Source organism: Leucopleurus acutus, assembly GCF_964270905.1.
Source record: "Leucopleurus acutus genome assembly, chromosome: 1".
In the NCBI taxonomy this organism is placed as follows: Eukaryota; Metazoa; Chordata; class Mammalia; order Artiodactyla; family Delphinidae; genus Leucopleurus; species Leucopleurus acutus.
This window is the reverse complement of record NC_139142.1, coordinates 26,705,363-26,725,554: the sequence shown is the minus strand read 5'-3', so window position 1 is coordinate 26,725,554 and position 20,192 is coordinate 26,705,363. Positions and strand designations below refer to the sequence as shown.

At 45.9% G+C, this 20,192-nt stretch overlaps 3 protein-coding genes across 4 annotated transcripts in view; 2 read left to right on the top strand and 1 right to left on the bottom strand.

The window, feature by feature from the left end:
* FLVCR2 (FLVCR choline and putative heme transporter 2) overlaps positions 1 to 3,212 on the top strand; it is a 62,738-nt gene extending 59,526 nt beyond the window's left edge. For both annotated transcript variants that reach the window (XM_082847832.1, XM_082847831.1), the window contains one exon: positions 1,569 to 3,212. In XM_082847832.1, coding sequence (XP_082703958.1) covers positions 1,569 to 1,637 — 69 coding nt within the window. In that variant the 3' untranslated portion in view covers positions 1,638 to 3,212. The remainder of the gene's footprint in view (positions 1 to 1,568) is intronic.
* Positions 3,213 to 5,229: 2,017 nt separating this feature from the next.
* Positions 5,230 to 11,272, bottom strand: ERG28 (ergosterol biosynthesis 28 homolog). Its single transcript, XM_082839502.1, has 4 exons — positions 11,049 to 11,272; positions 8,670 to 8,760; positions 6,070 to 6,188; positions 5,230 to 5,946 (listed from the first exon to the last, which is right to left on the bottom strand). The coding sequence occupies exons 1-4, from the start codon at positions 11,179 to 11,181 to the stop codon at positions 5,867 to 5,869; spliced, it is 423 nt and encodes a 140-aa protein (XP_082695628.1). The 5' UTR covers positions 11,182 to 11,272; the 3' UTR covers positions 5,230 to 5,866.
* A 2,549-nt stretch (positions 11,273 to 13,821) lies between these two features.
* TTLL5 (tubulin tyrosine ligase like 5) overlaps positions 13,822 to 20,192 on the top strand; it is a gene marked incomplete at its 3' end in the record, with an annotated part of 258,145 nt that continues 251,774 nt past the window's right edge. The window contains exons 1-2 of the mRNA XM_082845972.1: positions 13,822 to 13,879; positions 15,479 to 15,647. Of these exons, the coding sequence (XP_082702098.1) occupies positions 15,574 to 15,647 (74 nt within the window). The 5' untranslated portion in view covers positions 13,822 to 13,879; positions 15,479 to 15,573. The remainder of the gene's footprint in view (positions 13,880 to 15,478; positions 15,648 to 20,192) is intronic.

Below are 20,192 nucleotides of genomic sequence, written 5' to 3'. Positions count from 1 at the left end.
TCTGCTTTATAACAAAGTGAATCAGTTATACATATACATATGTTCCCATATCTCCTCCCTCTTGCGTCTCCCTCCCACCCTCCCTATCCCACCCCTCTAGGTGGTCACAAAGCACCGAGCTGATCTCCCTGTGCTATGCAGCTGCTTCCCACTAGCTATCTGTTTTACATTTGGTAGTGTATATATGTCCATGCCACTCTCTTTGTCCCAGCTTACCCTTCCCCTCCCCGTGTTCTCAAGTCCATTCTCTACGTCTGTGTCTTTATTCCTGTCCTGCCCCTAGGTTTTTTTTTAGGTTCCACATATATGTGTTAGCATATGGTATTTGTTTTTCTCTTTCAGAGCTGCTCTTTCTAATCAGTGAAGTGTGTCATTTTGGTAGAAAGAGCCAGAACTTCTGGCTGGGGGGTCATGACTGACCTTCATAGCAACAGTCTGCATTTGGGTTTCCATTCTTCTTCCAGTTATTAGTTCTTGGCCACAGAGGCACTAAGCCCTGTTTGATTGTGATTTCAAGGTGATGGCTCTGGAAGAGGCGGGAGTGTGTGCATGAGTGTTTCAGAGAGAGGAGACAGCCTGTGTGGCTGAAGCTGGCTGCTGGCTGCCTGAGTGAGGGCTTCTCAGGGCTGAGGCCGAGCTGGTGCCAAAACGTTAGCAGGATGGAGAACAGGAAGCTGGATCTACTGCTGTTATCTCTGCCACAGGTTGCCCTGAGAGTGTCCTTGGAGAGGGAGCGCCATTTGTCCAGCTGACGTGTCCTGGATGTGCTCCTCCAGCCTCGATGGTGGGGGCTGTGTGGGGTGGGGCCTGTGCGCGAGGCCTTGTTGGGAACTGGATGAGCCCCTGATGGAAGAAGCAAAGTGTTCCTAAAACGGCAGACAAATGCCCAAGTTGGCCGCTGGCACCTAGGGGCCTCACAGAATAATCTCCATATATAAATCCCACCCAGTTAACAAGTGTGACCCAGAAGGTCTTCTAATCCTGTGCCATCCGCCCCCAAGAAAACTGAAGACAAACTGACCCAAAGTCTCTTTTTCTATGCGGAAATTATATATACATTATTTTCAGCTGATATATGCCATTAAGCGTCCTGCCTTTATAACAGTTCTCTGCTGCAGCTGTTCCACCCACATGGTCACAGTATTCCTCATCCTGGGGCTGCCCCCGACCGGGGGTGGTCAGCAGTCCTGAGGGAGGTGCAGACCTGGCCCTTTGCACAGCCGCCTGGGGGTCCGTCCAGGTGGGCTGAGGCTGTCAGAAGGGGGAGAAGGGTGAGCAGAACTCAGTGGCACTCGCAGTGAGGTGGCCCGTGGTGGCTGCGGTGTCACAGAAAGCTGCCTTCTTGTGCTTCCTTTGATTCTGTCGTGATGGTGTGTGTGTCTGAGGAGCACACTTGTGGCCGGGCCGGAGCTTCTGTTCCTGTTCCCTTTGTTCGCTGTCAGGGGTGCTGAGTGCCTGAGACTCTGGTTTTCCCCGCGGATTACAGACTCCCTGGCAGGCAGATGCTCCGGTCGGGATGGAGTCCCTGCCTCTTCACCTCAAGGGCTGCCCACTTGTTTGCTTTGTAGAAACCCCCGGAGGAGGACGAGAGCAAAACCAGCAAAGCCCCCACTGGTGTATTGGAGGAGCACTTCTGAGAGAGAAAGGTGGTGAGACTCAGGGAACACGGACCACGCCCACCTCTTCAGCCAGCACAGCTCTCCCTCCCAGCACCGCGGGCTTCACCGGAGCAGCTTTTGGAGGGAACCAGGGGGCATCGCTGTGGCTTGGACGGCAGTGCCTCCGCCTGGAACCCACCGCAGAGCTGGTGTCGTCTGCCTGGGGGAGACTGCACTTTTCACCACGTGCCGATCGGCTCCCCGCCCCTCCCCGACCCCTCCCCCACGTAGGTCTGGGAGCTGGTGGGCAGGGGCAGAGGGAATCCTGGAGTCAGTCCTGGCCGGCTGCCTTGCCTTCCCTCCACCCCATCCCTCGGGAGAGAGCCTGCAAATTATCACGGAAAGAAAGCTGATTCTGGAGGTTAACTTTTCCTAGTGTCTTCAGACCCTCAGGAGCCCAGTTCTAAGGAGCAGCAGCTGCTCTGGACGAGGGTCATTCTTGGGCCACCAGACTGACCGCTAACGTTCTGTGGGAGAGAAAACACCATCAGGACAAACCCCTCAGGACTCTGGGACCAGGTTCTCCCGGCTCACGTTGGCGTCTGTCTCCAAACCCTCTTTCCCAAGAGCTGATCAAACCAAACATCAGTAAACTTGACAGAAACTTTGCTGTGGCTGTGAAGGAGAAGCCGGTTTCAGAGAGCTGACCTTCTCGGGATGTGAGGGTGCTTACGAATTTGGGGACTCTGGTCCCTAAACGATTTGGGAATGGAAAGGTTCTTTTCTACAAAAGATGTCCTGGCCTAGGGCCTTGTGTGTGTGTCACTGTCACCTCTGCTGCTGTCATCTGGACGCTGCCCACGTGTTCTCCAGAGGGAGGGCAAGCCCAGCCAACTGCCTGTACCTGTTAGTGAAAACCAACCTGGATACCTTCCCCCCTGCGAACTCCAAAACGCTTCTGAGAGATGAAAGGGGCAGAAGGTGGCCACTGAACGGGACTCAGGTCTGCTGGGTTAGTTAAGTGCATTCCATCTCTGATGGGGACAGTATTTGCATCCCCACCTCTCCCCTCACCCCCTTCTTTAATAGCAATAATTTTTTCTCAGATGTTCTGAATTTAAAGATTCCCCTTCAACCAGCCCTAGCTGACCTCTCCTGCTTTGCCTGCTGTCTGGCTCTACTCGCGGGCTTGGGTAGTATTTCCAAAAATAAGACGTCTTGGTCATTTCTCCTGTGCGTTGAGTTCCGTGATCATGACCCCTATGCTGCCCTGGCCTCAGCACACTGGAGCAGCCTGTGTGGCAGCGGCGCTGGGGTGCTTGAGCCACTGCCCGAGGGGAGCCAGGTGTGTGTGTGTGTGTGTGTGTGTGTGTGTGTGTGTACAGATATTCTGTACATAATAAAAGAAGTTCACACTTCTGGTGGGAGGACTGAGGTAGGGGCGGAGGGGAGGTGGAGAGTGATAGCGCCTTACTTTTTGATAAGGAGAAAGTGTTTACTCTTCAGCCCCTTAAAATGTATCAACAAAATGTTTACTGAAACCATTGATTTATTTAAAAAACATAATTAGTATTTTCTACTTGTTAATGTCAGATGTTTTAAGGCAATAAAAGATTCTCCATGTGGTCTGCCTTGTCATGTACTGGGGCAGAGATGGCTTTGGTGGTGGGAGCGGTCTGGAGGGGTGGGGGCTCGGGGTAGAGGAGGTGCTCCCGTGGCCTCCGTACCCTGGAAGGTGGTCTTCTGCTGACACAGATACTGCCATCCTAGTGGGTGACTTTTAAAAGATGAGGCTGCAGGGGTGACAGCTGGCCTTTGTGGGGGACTGCAACTCAACGTCTGACATGTGACGGGGACTGCTTTCCCTACAGCATCCAAAGGAAGACAGTTCACCTGAGTGTGCCTGCTGCCCAGAGAGCCCACTGTGGTTTCTGGCTCTGCCTCAAAGGGTGGCTGGAATGTCTGTTCTATAATCAGAGCAGTCACTCACCAGGTCGCGCTGGCTGGGATCCAGTTTTGTCATTTGCAGTTCTTCTGAATCGTCCCCCTTCCTGCCACTCTTCCCTTTGCGATTGCATTTACCTTATGTGTGTTACGTGAGTGGGCTGCAACGATCAGGTCCCTGCACATTTCTTCTTTAGAGAGTTGCACTGTGTCTGTGGCATTCTGGCTGCGTATCTGCTAGCAGTTCTTAGGTGGAGAGACAACACTGTGATTCCACTTTAAACCACCTGGGAAGGGAGCCAAGCCTGGGCTGTTAGAGAAATCTTACACTCACAGCGTCTGCCAATACTCTGTATCATGTCTTTAGATCCTTCGGGATCTTGTCTTTATTTATCTGGAATCATGTTTCTGTGGTGCATGCCTGGAGGATCCACATACTCTTATGCTTTCATTCACTCCTTTCTTAGGTGGGCTCCCTGTGGACCTCCACTCATGTTAACGTTCTGTCAGATCATTCCTTTTCTTACTGCCTCCTACAATAGCTGGTAAGGGAAAGATGGTTCGTACACTGAGCTGTTTTTCCAGGTGGGGACGTGAGGCCTGGAATCGTAACAACCACTTTTGGCACCATAATCATCATAAAGGAAGCCAGCCTGTGGATGAAGCCAATGTAGGAGGGTAGAGCCAAAAGAATCCCAGAGAAATAGAGCTCAGTCCTGATCAAGCCATTCCTGAAGCCTGGAATCCTTTCAGTTTTGTGAGCCAATGTTACCTTTATTAGTTCAGCTAGGTTAGGGAAGATTTTCACCTAAAGAGCCTTAACTGACTGAGAATTCCCAACTGAAGTATCAACTTCAAGCTTCCTGTCAGGTGCTCACAAGCCCCCTGCCTCCCTTCCATCTCCTATCTTCCACTCCCTAACCTCACCATTCTGTAGTTACAGTGATTGTAGTCCTTCAACAAGACTAGCTGCTGCTCCCTCTGCCCTAAATGCCCACCTCACATCTTAAGACACATGATCCCTGCGATTTAAGTCTCAACTCAGATCCCAACTCTTCAGGGAGGCTTTTCCCGATGATCTAAGTTGTGCACCTCCCTCCCCTTCCTGATCACAGTACTTTGTTTTCTAGAGTTCTTATCACTGTCCGGAGTTGTTCTTTCAGGTATGGGCTTGTTGATAGTCTGTCTCCTTGACTACAGGGACATTGCCTGGGTCGTTCATCTGTCTTTCCCAGGTGTCCGGCATGCAGTAAGTGTTCAATAAACACTTGGTTGTGTTTGGATGGCAGCAGTCTTCTCCAGTGCCTTGTCCTTGAGCCCCAGTGTTCTTTTCATGGTCATACGGCTGTTTCTTCTATGCTGCCTCGTTCTGCTTTCTCAAGAATCTGTTTCTTCCTTGGGAAGAAAACAAGAGAGGGTCCTGGCTGTTCAGCTGTGAACTCAGAATCTTTAAGGTGGGGGTGGAGAGGAGGAAGATTTGACTTCCCAAGAAATGAGCAAGAGACAAAAGGCAGCCAGGTTTGCCTGAGTCTTGAGTGGTCCTACTCATGGTATATTTGACCAGCAGAAAGCCATGATTCTCCTCTGCTAGGCCTCAGACGAGGGGCAGGAGCGCTCTGGGCTTAGGGGAGGCCAAAGTACGAGGACTGATCAGAGCAGAAGGTTTTTCTATTTATTACAAATCTCATTACACAAATACAGCTGACCGGAAGGTCTAAAAACAGCCCAGACTCTTCCAACCCTGATCCACCCGTAGGCACAAGGGTAAGGAGCCATGCTCACTTGCAGGGGAGCCCTTCTTCTCAGAAGAGCTGCCTGTCCCTTGGATGGCTCAGAGTCCTGGGTCCAGCAGCAGAGAGGAGCCCCACGTGGGTGGACACCCCCTCGAAGCAGCCCTTGGTGGCAGCTGCTGTGGGTGCGCCAGCAGCTTTAAGTTTCGCAGTTCACGTGTTCCCACCATACAAGTCAAATCGTCGGGTGAAAATAAAAGGAAGACAGCAGAAGGCCGGAAGAGGGGTCCTGGAAGAGGCTGCGGGTGGGGAAAGGGCACACAGCTGGCTTCGGATGTGCCGGCGATTCCTTGATTTGGATGGAGGGACAGAGTATTCACTTTCAAATGATTCTTTAAATGGTACATACATTTAAATGGCACCGACTTGCCGTAGGCATATTTAAATATCTTAAAACGTTTTAAATTAAAGAAAAAAAAAAAGGAAAGGCCTAGAAGTGGAAGATGGAGCAGAAAAGAAATTTAAGAGCAAAGAGGGTGAAGGAAGAGGCTGGCAAAGGTGGAAGATGAAGTCTCGGACGTGGTGATGTTGGCCTCAGTTTCTCTTCTTCTGTCTGGATCCTGGTTCTGCTTCTAGGTACCGGAGCCCCACTAGCATTCCCAGGATTGAGAAACCTTAATACAGAGACAAGATTAGTGGCTGACATAAGCACGGCATTTTCTTATACTGCTTGTATGAGGCTCGTCCCTAGGGCTGGGACTGCTCCTGCAGGAGTTCTAGGGTCACTGGATGCTTACTTGCCACCATGAGGGGTGCCAGGACGCCAATGGTGGGAGCTGCGGTCCCATATACAAACAACTCGGAGAGGAAGTGCCCCAGGGCGAGGAGGAAGGTCCAGAGCGTGATGTGGTAGAGCCTACAGCGGAGCAGACAGAAACGGGACTGAAGGTACAGCTTGTTCAGTGCAGAGGAAAAGCAGTGATCAGACTTGAAACACACAAATCAAAACCCAGGATATGACTATGGCTAAAGAAAAAGGAGACTTGGTCCTGGGAAAGACCTGGCTGCTTGATCACATCAATTTATTCACATCTAGGGCAAAATTGAAGATTTCAACTGCCAAACTGAGAGGGGCATGGTCCAGGCAACCAGAGGGCCTCTGCAAGTCTTACTTAGCAAGGTGGTGAAGCCAGCAATAGCAAAGCAGAGTCTGCAGTATGGCAATCCTAGGCACTGTAGACAATTCTGGACCAATCATGCTTACGTATTCTACTTACTCAAATGGGCTTGACTCTAGTCCAAGCCCGCGTGGCAGATGTTTGGCCAGGGGCTGGTCAGTGCTCATATGATGGATGCCATAGAACGAAGGGCATGTGTGGGGAAAGGGTAGCAAGGACCTTTCTGGGGCCTTTAGATGCTCTTGCAACGTGGGGTGGATATTTTGCATCTTTACCTAGCAAGGTGGTCAGATGGAGGACACAGTGACACCCTCATGGGAAGAGGACTTGTTCCTCGGCTTTGACAAGGAGGTGGAGGAGAGAGGATGACCGACCACTTAGATTGCTGGTACCTTTTTTTTAACTAAGAAATTTTAAAAATTATGAAATACTTCAAATATACAAAAAAATCTGAATATTTTGACATTTTTGCTTCAGATACTTTTTTTCTAAGAAATAAAATATTCGGATTTCAGTTAAAGCCTCCTGTGTATCCTTTTCCCACCCTGATCCCATTCTTCTGCCTCCTTTTCCCCAGAAGGAATATCTTAAGTTTGATTTTTATCATTCCTGTGCATGTTTTTATACACTGAGTAAATACGTATGTATGGGAGTTGTCTTTTTTTTTAAGTGAAAGCAGGTTTATTTAGAGATATACACATTAAATAGGCAGAATTTCTGAGAACAGACTGTCTCAGAAAGTGAGAGCAGCTGGGAGTTGATTTTGAGTTTCCAGTTAGGTTGGGAATAGAATCAGAGTGCATATCAGAAGGCCTTGGACCAAAGTCCCGGGCTTTCAAAAAATGCTGGAAACAGAAGTCAGCATTTGCAGCTGTCCTGTGTTGAGTGAAGGGGTAATGAAAGGGTAAAGAGGTAAAGGTAAGTCTCAGCTGTCTCTCCTCATCCCCAAAGCACAGCGAGCAAAAGACATACCCCTTATACTTGACAGCAATTCTTCATCATGGTAAAGGCCTTTAAAATGATTATTCAGCCCTTACTTCCCCCCAGTCACCCTGAGAGGCAGAACAGATATACCAGTCTCATTTTATACATGAAGTGACCAAGATGCAGAGAAGGTCTATAATGCACTTGCTGCTACAAAGCTAGTTACCAATAGAACTGAAACCGGAGCCTATTTTCTTGTTTTCATTCTCGGGCCCCAGGCTGTTTCCATTAAACTGCACTGCTTCCAAATATACGTGTCACGCTAGAACAAGTACACCAGTTTCAGGTTCAAAAATATGAAAAAATAAAGCTGGAGAGATCGCAGTGCTAATAACCCTGCTTCAAATCCTACTTGAGTCAGTCTTCCTCAATTTAAATTAGTTGGGTCTCTTATATGTAGATCTACAGAATCAGCAATGAAAATCACTGCTTCCCAGGGCTACTAAGAGGAGACTTAATCAAGGCCATGTGGATGGAAGCATCTGGCATAATAAGAGGGGCTCAATAAATATCATTATCTCCTCTCTTGCCCAGATGCTGAGAGTCTCGGTAAGACAATAGTATGAAGCTGGTGTTTTGGTGGCCTCGACCTGAGCAAACTTTCCACCTTGACTGTGGTGATGACTGCGGTTGGGAAGAAAGCTCGAGCCCCCTCCAGTGGCCGGCACGGGTTACAACATTATCTAGACCAGAGGCTGTGATTGCTTGCAACTGTTCCACATTAGTCCATGTGAGTCCCCTGAAGAGGCAGAATACAGAGGAGTCCTGGGTTCTCCGTCACCCCCACCTCCTGACTCTGCATAAAGCATACAACCATTTAACTTGTGGGCTCATTTTTTTCATGGATCGTGATTTCTGTTCATTCCTGCTTCTCAAGGAGGAATGTAAGAATAAGGTATGTCATGGCCTCTCTAAAAAGAGCACGCTACCTGTGTAAAAGAAAGTAAAAGAAAGGCTGACTCTTTAGTAAAGAAGTAGAGGGGTATGACGCAGGCTACTGGATCATGACATAACCAGTTTGCTATGTCAGTTTCAAAGAATTTTCAAACTTTAAAGACCTTCAGGCCTATTATGTTTTTTAGGCCTGGAAGGAATGGAACCTATTAACCTTTTATTATCCACATCCAAGGCTAATGTATCAAAATTAACGGGTCTCCAAGAGAGGACCACAGTGTGTATGCTTAGCACCTGATTTCCAACAGAAGGCAGCTAACGCTCTTCCCTTTCTTACGTACATCTTGTTGTGAATGTCGATGGCGCAGAGGCAGCGAATCACTGATGAGAGTAGCGTCCAGATTCCAAAGGTCCGAGCTTGGAGGCCATTCACTGTGCAGCAGAAAAAAGCAAGAGTGTTGAGAAGGGAGGGTCAGGGTTCCCTCCAAACTCTTCCTACTTCACTGAAGGGGGCAGGGAGCTAGGCCTGAACTCCCCTTGGCTGGGCACAGAGGAGGCTCTGGTGCGGCACATGGGAACTAGAAGGAATGGAAAGAGTTCCAGAATGAGAACTGGCTCAGCTCCTCTTCAAACGCCTACAGCTGGGTGGGCGAGTTCCAAGAGTAGGAGCCCAACAGACAGCCCACTTAGGCAGTAACTCCTGGTTGCAGGAGTTTACGGCTCTGCCCTGGAAGCCGCTCTGGTGTTGGCGAAGCCCAGTGAGCCTGGATCCGGACAGGTTTGGGGGAACGTGGTGGAGAGTGGTTCTGTCAATACAAGATGCCTAGGAGGTCAGCAGACTTTCAAGGCTGATACAGGAGATAACTCAGAAATACTGGGCTCCATCTAGATGCCCACACTTGGTCTTTAAGAGACCCAAGTCCCTGGGTCTGCTGAATCTTATGTGAACGAAGCCCTGACCAGGCTGGTTTCCTGTGCATGTGGGAAGGGAACAAAGCACTGTTGCTTTGGCGTTTGCTGGAGCCACTCTGCTTTTGCTAGCTTCATCCTGGCACTGCTTATTGTCCTGAGCATGGATCACAGTCCCTCATAACAGTGCTTCTTGACCCTGGACGTTTATTAGAATCAACTGAAGACATTTTATACAACTACCAAGACCTGGGCACCAGAACAGTTAAATCATACACTCTGCAGGTGGGCCCAGGGCCCACCTGGTATTTTCTAAAACCTCCCTGGCCTTGGTGATATTACTGTACCGGCATTGATCTAAGGCATCCGGTAGTGGGGAGGGGGAATACCAACACGGTGAAAGCAAAGATACATTCTTTGCTGGCCTACTGAGCAAGAGAAATTTTAAGGGACAACATTGACAACTGAAAGGTCTTTCAGGATTTTGCTTTAAGGATTTTTCAGCCTTTGGGAAACCAGACGGCAATACCAAATTCACAACCTTGAAGACCTTTAGATGGTAGTGAGGTGAGAAAAGATTCCATATACCAAACAAATATCTAACGGTTAGCCCTGGAGGGCAACATTCTTTATAAAGCATTTTGATAGCTCTTCTGATTAAAAGGCAGGAAATTTCTCTAGTGAGTGAGATATAGAAGTGGAATATCTCACCAACCCTAACTAAATTAGGCATCAGGTGAACGGGATGCTCCGGGGTCCTGCTATGATCAGAAAAGTACCAGGACAGCCCCCAGGTCATGAGGGAGGAGGCATTTTCTACCCCTGGGCTTCTCTGTGTCAACTTTAAATTCAAAGGGCTAGACCAGACATCCTTTAAACCCTGTGCATCTATACAGGGTTCCTGGAGCATCTGAGAACTGCACTGGAGGGTGAAAAGTGGAACTGTCCTGCCCACTTTTCCAGGTTCTTTACACCCATTGTGTTTGAGATTTGTTCAAAGTGAGCCTTAGCCTACTTAGTTTCATTTTATACTCAGATATTACAGAAAAATGAGTTAGGTCAGAGCCTGCATCTGGGTTAGCTATAAATGTGACACAGAATTATCAGCTACTGTGAAATGGTGCTGCAGCTCAAGGCTCCCCACACATCAGTGCAACAAAGTGCAAGCTGAAGTGTGCAGACACGCTCAGCAGAGAGGCTCAGGACACTGGGAGAGGCCGCCATGCGCCCGCGGAAGTTCAATTTGGGAGACCAACTTGGAGGGATTTGGGATATCTTCTCAGGTCTATGTCAAGGTTTGAGAAGACCTTGGATTAGTAATTCTCCATCTGCAACGTAGGGTATAAACCATGCGCGCCACGATCTGATTTCTGAAAGGGGGCTGAGCTAATATGAAAAGCTTCTTTATGGTTTTCTAGTCGGGCACCACAGAATCACCAAGGAACTGTTTCCTCACTTGCCCTTGTAATGCTTTTTGTACAGACTAGCTACCTAGGGCAGTGTAAAATGAATGAAAAGGTATTCAGAGAAGCTTGGGGGAGGAAAGGACCAAGTGCTATCCACCACATCTCTTACTCTATTGGCTGCCTAAGGCTAGATTAGGCAGCATCAGATTCACCTGGGAAGTTTTTAAAAAAGACTCCTGGGCCCCACCCAGGGGGTGAAAGGTTCAGTAAGTAGGTCTGGAGAGGGAAATGGCCACCTGTGCTTTGTTTGATTTTAGTTGTTCTAGGTTATTCTAATGTATAGCCAGACGTGGGAACCACAATTTAAGCCACTCCCACAAAGGATGAAGGTCTTTGCTTTCTTACCGAGGTCTGGCTTGCCAGTGTAGAGCTTTTCGTAGAGAAAGGTGTGGTCTCGGAAGCTCTGTAGCGTGTTCCCCATGGCGATGATGGACACCATAACCAGCCAGCTTCGTAACACATTCAGGAACCGGCTCATGGCTCCCCTCAAATCTGAGAGGGCTTTTTGCTTTGGAAACAAAGGCAAAGGGCACGAGACAACAGTTGGTTAGTGTACTTCAACCATAAGCTCACTCTCCTCTGTAGTTAACCTGTGTCCCACCCATGAGGGCTGTACTAAGCTTACTTGATCAGTCATTTCATAAACTCCTCTCCAAGTACCTGAGGCTCATCCAATCCCAGTTACCCTTCACAGGGTTGGCACACTGCCTTTGAATATCTACCTTAAATCAAAGTGTGCTGACCTTTACCCAGAGTGAAAAACGCTAAATAATGCAGTGGGTAAAAATGACAAAACCAGTGGAAAAAATGGAGAGAAGAAAGGGAACAGGAGAAAGGGAGGTGTACAAATATCACTATAAAGAAGTAAACTGGACTTTGGTGTAAGAGTTACAGAAATTGGTCTCAATATTTAGTCATACTAATAGTGGTGAGTCAACAGTATACTTTGCAATAAGGAGCACAGTGCTTATTTTTGTCTAAGGAATTTCTCCAAAAATATTAGCTTAAATCAGAACTCTCTTTCTTGGCTGGAATCAGTCCCCTGGGATCTTTACTTCTAGCCTGGCGTTTCATGTCATTCCTTTGTAATGCAAGTGGCTCAAAGGTGACTATAAATCTACTAACAGATACCTGCCTGGCTACTGGTGACAGATCCTTCCAAGCACAGAAAAGCCTTGTACATTTGAGTGGAGTCTATGGTGTGAGGGCAATATTTACATCCTTAAGTTTTCTCTACTGTGGTTCTCAGGTACACCATCCTCCGTGAACTAGGAGAACAATCTAAAAATAAATAAATTGCAGTGACTTGAGAACTAGTAAGAAAATCATATGGAGAAGGAAACAGCAATGTTGGTGTTGGGTTAGCTATTACAATAGCTAACAGTTATTGACCACCTGTATATGCCATGCACTGTGCCAAGAACCTATCATATATTATCTCATTTAATCCTTTAACAAGGTGGATACACTTAATATTTCCATTTTACAGATGAGGGTTGGCACAGAGAGGTAAGTGACTTGCTTGAGGTTACACAGTAATAGATGGCAGAGCTGAGATACGAAGCATGGTCTGTTGGTCTATATGTTGCAAGACTGTCTAACTGTTTGAGAATATTTTGATGACGTTTCCATTTTTGAGGAAGACAAGCACACCACAGCCACTTCTGTCTTCAACTTGTATAGAAAATACCATCAGGTCATGTACTTTTTGTTTAAAAAACAAAACCTTAGATCAACCCTTGCTGAGCACTCAGCTTGGTTTAAGTAAAAACCATGTAGATAAAAAAAATCTTATCATGGAATTGCTTCTTGCCACCTTCGTTATGTTTTCTTGGCTCATGGTTTATCTGTTGTCAAGTTAATTTCTTGGGCCTGAAGTGGTGATAAATTATCAGGCTTCCTTTGTCACTTCGGCAGTAGATGTTTCGTTATGTTCCTACACTACCCAGCTGAAACAGATATTAAAGTCAGCAATGGCTCAAGACAGTGTGAAGCACCAGAAAACAGAGTCCTAGAGGAGGAAGGGTCAATGGGTGAATCGCTCAGTGAAAATGGGTCACAAAAGTGGACTCTGTCCAAGTCCAGAGAGAATGGGGTTCTACTGGAATCACAAGCAGTTACAGCATGGGCCAAGATGTGCACACTCCCCTCCCCTGCCATCCTCCTTGTTTTCTCACCTTCCTTCAGCAGGAGACTCAGGCTCTCTCAGGGTCAGAAAAGCCGCATGGATGGCCTCCCTCTTTGACAGAACTTATGCCTGTTTCACAGAAGCTCTCAGAAACCCCAGCAGATAGCTGATGAACAGAGCCTGAGCACTCTTCCGAACTGCTCTGCCAATCCTTCAGCACAATTTCCCTAAAGCTTTGGAGGGCCCCCTAGAGCATCCAACACCCATTCTCAAATTTTGCCCTGGCCCAGGCCAGCAAAGGTGTGGTGTTTAGTAGAGTTGGCAGTGAGAGGTTCCTTTCTCGGCCCTACCATTTAGTAACTGTGTGACCGTGGGCAAGTAATTTACACTTTACAGCCTAGGTTTCCTTACCTGCAAAATGGAGATTAAAAATACCTATCTCAAGGGTTATTATAAGAATTACATGAGAAAGTAAAGGTTCCTCGCACCGTGCTAGGCTCAGAGTGGCCGCTCATTCGTTCATCCATTCACTAGTTCCGAACCTATCAAGCCTTCTTCATCTTCCCAGCTCCCTCTTCTCTTGGTCTCTGGAACCTCTTTTCCCCCACAAGGTGGCCTCCCTGGTATCTTCCTTCTATCCCACATCCATTTTTCCAGACTGTCCGGATCCTCTCAATCAGATGCCACACAGACACCTACCTCTTCTCCCACACATTCACCTTACCTAGCGATTGGACTCCCAAGAACAGCAGCAGCAGCAAGAGCAAGAAGCTTCCCCAGCACAGTTCCAGCCCTGAATCCACCTGAACCACTTGTCCCCGCCCCCACTCTCAGCCCGTCTCCAGGATTGGGTCGTTTCCATCAGTCCTCGCTCTGATTGGCTGTTCCCGTTCTGCTCGAGCAGGAGATGGGGCGTGAACCCCTTCACTGCCAATCAGCGGTTGCCGCTGCCCAAGCCACACCCCCGGTACGCCACTCTTGCAGTGACCCCTAGTGTTGAGCGTGGCGGAAGAACTCCAGGTTCGGAGCCAATCTTTTTGCGGCGGAGGTAAAAAGAGCGGAAAAAAGAAGTCAAGACTTCTGCGGAAAGCAGGGCCCTGCGCCTGCGCTGCGCGGCGGTGACGACAATTGCCCGCGCCCGAAGCCGAGCGTTGTCCGCGCCGGGTGGCGGGCGCCTGCGCAGTGGCTCCGAGCGGGCGGTTGCTTGTTGGTTGTTGTAGTAACGGGGGAAGCAGCGGTCGGCGGCCGCCTTGAGCCGGGCTGGGGAAGGAGGAGGGAGGTAGGCGCAGAGCGCTGTCCCCGCCTGCCCGCCCCGAGCCATGGGCAGATGAAACAGGTAAACGCCTGCGCCAGCGCATTCCTCTACCCGAGGGAGATGCGCTCCCAAGTCTGGGCAGGCGCCATCCGCTGCACTTCTCTCTCAGAGTCCGGGAGCAGCTGCTGGCTTCCGGGCGCGCTGGGCTGAATCTCTGCGGCGGAGTCTCCCGCGTCCTTACTGTAGGGAGCATCTGAGGACCTACCTGGATTGGAGTGAGCCGGGGGTGGGACTGAGGGCCCGATCCCTTTAGGGCGAGGACGCTCCTTGGGCGAGTGCCCTTAATCTTCTTCCGATCGCCCTGTCTCTCCCTGCTCTGCTGGCAGCCTAGGACAGGTTGGCATCCCTTCCTCGCTTGGAGGTTTTGTTTGTTTTGTATTAATTTAAGGGACTTGCAACATTTTGGGAAATACTGAGAGGTCCCGTTGGGGATACTCGGAAGAACGCCTTTGAGATTGTTAGATATTGCCCATTTCGCTGAATATGTGTAAGGATCGTTATCGGAATTGGCATTTTTTTGGCCCTATTTACGTTCTTATCACATATATTAATGCATTGAAAAATGAGGTTTGGAAAGATTGACATTAAATGGTTATCTTTGAGTAATGGGAATATGGTCATTAAAACATTTTCATTTTCTTTACCTGTAATTTCTGTTCCATCCAAAAAGACACGCAATGAACATGTACCTTTTCTCTATTAAAAATATTTTAAGTTAGAAATATGCTAACTTTAATGTCTATTTGATATTTGGATCATAGTTTGTGATTTTTAGTAAGGGCGAATAATTTTTGAGAGTGTGGAAGGACAGTTTTTTTTTTTTTCCAGCTATTTATGACCTTGATTCAGCAGAATATATTCATTTTTTGGTTTAGTGGTTGAATTTGTTTTAGCGGAAACATGAGAGTATTTTACCTGTGCTTGGCATAGAATCTAAAGAAATGTTTGCAAGGATCTTAATACTTGCGTTTTTATTTTTAACTCACGTCAGGATTTTCTAGCAAGGAGTCTATGTTTTAGGCAATCAGCCACCTACCTCAGGCTTTCTTAAGTAAGTGTATCCTTTTGTTGCACGTTAGATTTAGTATGTAAAAGAAAAACGAGAAACTGAAACTTCACAGCAGCTTTTTAAATACAGAGGACAGACAGTATGTTTGAAAAAGCAAAATCTTGATTTTTGTGGCATTTGTGAAGCACTGTGAGAGAAGGTAAGCCTCTAGAGGTTTGACACTATTTAGGTAAATAATTCATTTTCATTACTTGGAAGATCATCAGCAGTAATGAACAAAAAGACAACTGCATTGTGTTTCAGGTCATTTGGCTTTCTTGCAGGAATCTGTGCCACCCAAATTGTATGATCCAGTGAATCTGCAAGGAAAGGTCTCTGAGGCCCCCGTCTGCTGACTGCATGACAAACTCTAAAGGAAATGCCAGTCGTGATGGCCCGGGACCTGGAGGAAACAGCATCATCCTCAGAGGATGAGGAGGCGGTAAGCCAAGAGTAAGTAATAGCAAGCCTGCTTTTGACCCTTTGCGTTCAGGATGGAAAATAGTTCTCTTTTACTCAAATCCTCTTTTACCCAATATCCTTCCTTTGGTGTTGTCTGACTCTGGTTTTAGTTTTCATACATGGTCTAATTCAAGATCTTATTATTGAGTGACCATCAGCTATCTGAAATGAGGTAAGGCTCTGTTTCTGGGTTCATGAGTGAACATCGGCTCTAGACGTTGCAGGTAGTAGCTCTTAGTCAACTCTTGATAAGAGCTCCTAACATAGGAGATTTTGAAATTTTTAGATATTGAAGAAAAGTAGGTCTCTCAATTCTGTGACATTGGGTATTTTCTCAAAAGCCTTTAGGATGATAGAATGGTGATAATAAGAAGTTATTTGAGGGCTTCCCTAGTGGTGTAGTGATTAAGAATCCACCTGCCAAGGCAGGGGACATGGGTTCGAGCCCTGGTCCGGGAAGATCCCACATGCTGCGGAGTGGCTAAGCCCATGCGCCACAACTACTGAGCCTGCGCCCTGGAGCCCGCGAGCCACAACTACTGAGCCCACGTGCTGCAACTACTGAAGCCCACGCGCCTAGAGCCCGTGCTCCACAACGAGAGAAGCCACCGCATAAGAAGCCCACGCACCGCAACAAAGAGTAGCCCCCACTCGCCACGGAAACCTGCACGCAGCAACGAAGACCCAACACAGGCAAAAATAAATAAATAAATAAATTTTAAAAAAAAAGAAGTTATTTGAGTAAGTGTGGAGCAGGACATTAGAATTCTGTAGCCTGTGCTGAGTCTGTTGAGACACATGGCTTTCCTGAGTTCTTTTAGATAAGAGTCAAGTTTCTTCATTGCTGGATTCTCATAATAATATAAATGAATGATAGTGATAAGTGTAGCTGCTATAGGTGATGGTAAGAGCTTTAACTGCTGTATCTCATTTAATCTAAAGATGTTATTATTCCCACTTTATTAAGTTCAGCCCCACAAATATCAAAGAACTTCCTCAGGGATGCACAGAGAGTGATAAATTGAGATTCAGACCTAGCTTTCCTGGATTTTGAAGCACTTAGATGTTTTGCCTCCTTTAACATTAATTATTACTTGCACAGAGAATAAAGAGAGAATCTGGCTTAAAGGTTACATTAATTTTTAAGATTCTCTGTATAAGTCCACTAGGATTCATGTGCTATGTAACCTGAAAAGTGGGGATGATATCTCCCAGGCTGTTTTTTTTCTTTCTTTTTACAATTTATTTATTTAATTTATTTATTTTTGGCTGTGTTGGGTCTTCATTGCTGCACGTGGGCTTTCTCTAGTTGCGGCGAGCTGGGGGCTACCCTTCATTGCAATGCGCGGTTTCTTACTGTAGTGGCTTCTCCTGTTGTGGGGCATGGGCTCTAGGCGCACAGGCTTCAGTATTTGTAGCACGCAGGCTCAGTAGTTGTGTCTCGCGGGCTCTAGAGCACAACCTCAGTAGTTGTGGCGCACGGGCTTAGTTGCTCCGCGGCATGTGGAATCTTCCTGGAACAGGGATCGAGCCCATGTCCCCCGCATTGGCAGGAGGATTCTTAACCACTGCGCCACCAGGGAAGCCCCTCGCAGGCTGTTTTTGGGGGTATAGTTAGGATCAAATAGAATAATGTGTATGAAATTACTTTTACATGATAACGTGCCATACAAATCTTACGGCATTATTTTTATTGGATTTTATATTGAATTTAAAGTGTATTTCTTATTATAAGGTAGAAGATTACATTATTTAATGTAATTTGAAAAAAAATTATTGAAGCATTAGTAAAGCTTTGGGGAAAGGCTTCTCATCACTATTAGATCATAGAAAACAATAGAGATTTGATATTATATTTGGGTCATTCTCATTCAGGATAATTAAATGGATAATTCTCTCTCGTCACTTTGCCTTCTTGTGACTTTTTGTTTTCTGTGTGCTGCCTCTTACCCACTTCACAAAAATTTTAACTTCTGCTTCAAACATCAGTCTTTCTGATTCAAGATCTTTTAATCCATGACTGTCTCTTTTATTAGTGGTCTTATAGGTTGGGCCCAACAAGTATTAGGTTGAACTGTATGAAATTGCTATTTTGGTAGGTCAAAAACAGTCAAATATTGAGAATTGTAGGTGGTTCAACCTAATATTTTAGTAAGCACTCAATAAATGCTTGCTGACTGAGTGACTAACTTATTGAGTAAATAAATGGAGGCTTCATGCTTTAGGTCACCTTAGGTCTTTTAAGTGCTTAAAATACATTTCATTACAAAGAATACCAATTGCATTGAGGTGCAGTTATCAGGATTTTTTAAAAAACCAAACTTGTGGTATAGTAATATGTACATTTTTATTAATACATTAAATAGCAAGATCATTCATTTAAAACATGAGAAAGTTAGATTTTATTTTCTAAGGACAGCAACATGAAGACTGTTTTTGCTTAGTTTGCATAAGACCATCATACTTGGGTGGTCTTTGATTAACAATTAAAAGTGGGAAATACCAAGAAACATCATAGATGTCTGGATCACCACTGTGAAATGTCACCATTTGGTAGCTGAATGATTGCTTGAGAGTGGAGAGTTGTCAAATTGTTGTCCATCCTCATCACACCAGATGAGAAGACTGTAATCACAGGTGATCTAGTGGCAATTTTAATAACTACCATAACTTATAAGCAGTGATAAATGTCAGTGATATTTTGAGATGTCTGCAACAACTGTGATTTGGTAAAATAAAATCTGTAATTTCAGATAGAGTCAAAAACACAAGTAATACTATTATTATTGTGTTTGGTGTCTGTATTCGTAATTGAGAAACATTAAATTTGTAGTAGAAGTTAGTGAAAATACAGGTGTCATTCCACCTTCCCCCCGCCCTCCCCATCCAAATTCACAGACCTTATGGCTCCGCTTCCTTTTAAACTCCTACTGTTGAGTTTTGATTGTTAATGTTTCATCAGCTCATGTCTATCAGATACTTGTTTTATACATTAGGAATCTTAAGTCAATCTTGTTCACACCTGGAACAACATGCTTATATTTTTAAAGTTTTGGAAGTTACAGGGTCTTAAATGATCTAAGGATGTTGACTTGATCCAAAGATATATATCTATGGATATCTGCTAGATCTGCTCAGAATCCTAGGCTGTATTAAAGTATTGATGCCGTGAAGTCCTGGACATTAGAGCTAGAAACTGTCCAGGCATCCTTGTTTTGCATGGCATTATTTCAAATAGTAAATGTAAAGGGCCTCTTTTTCTGTATTTTGTTTGGGGTTCCCAAATATAAATTTATATAGAGATGTGGAAACGTTAATTTGATGTAAGGTTTCTTTAGGAATTAAAAAAAAATTTAATTCTGATTGTAAAAGCTGGCTTTAGATCAGTTACAAAGATCATCAACAAATGATTATGTAGTGAGTGCTACAGTTCAGTGAAAGAATACATCACTGTGGGCTGGAGGAGCTAAGGAAGGCTCCAAGGAGGTGGTGAGGTGAGCTGGGCTTTAGAGAGTGGGATTAAATGAACAGAGAGAAGTGGGGAAGGCATTTCCAGCAGGGACATTGGTATGAATGAGGCACCGAGGCTTTGAGTTATGTAGGCTGGATCCCAGGAGTGAATAATATCTATTCCACATGAAATTGCTTCTTAAAAACCAAAACGTTCTTAGGCTTTCAGTAAAGTAAACCATAAAACTGGTCTACTTTGGTTATTAGTCATCCAAGTTTTTTGTTCTTTTATGTCTGTAAAAGCATAATTTCTTAAAATGTACCAGTTTCTGGTGTAAATGAAAATTTAAAGTCCCAATTTTCAGCTTCCTAATCATTTTGAATCTTTTTCCTTTAGCACCACCTGGTGGGAGCATGCTTTTAATGACAATGCAACGTCTGCCTTAAGTGTGTTTGGGTCGACCTTACTGAACTAATGATTTGTCTGCTACCTCTTTTCTCTTTTCAGAGGTTGTAAGTGAAAAGATTCTGTGTCAGGGATTTGGCTTTCTGTAGACAGTACGGTTAAGGGCTTGGCTCTTCTCAGCTGTGTATGTTTATTGTGTTCCTGACTCTTGTCAGGCATTTTTACCTTTTATCCGTAATCCATTGTTTGTAAGTGCTAAGGCACAGTGGTGCCAGTTTGCAGCTAGAGATGGATTGACAAGGAACTTTCGATAGTTTCCAGGGTTTCTGTCTAAGACTTGATAGTTTAGGCTGCCTAATTTTTCCTCTGTCCTCCGACTTAGAAATATAGTGAAAAAAATTCAAGTTGGAAGAGAGCATAGGAATCATCTGGCCCTATACCCACATTTTACAGGCGTTTAAGATTAAAAAGCAAGCAAACCACACACAAAAAATCCTTCTTGCACCCTATAAACACCAATTTCTCACAAAAGGGCGCTGTCACCCAAGTCAAATTGCAAGAAAAATAAGCATCCACATTCCACTTCTAGAAACCAGGAAGTGAACTAGGTATGGTTTCTCTGCTTTCCTCAACAAAGCTCTTGGCAGCTCATCCCAAGTCTAAAGGCTGCCTCACCTCTA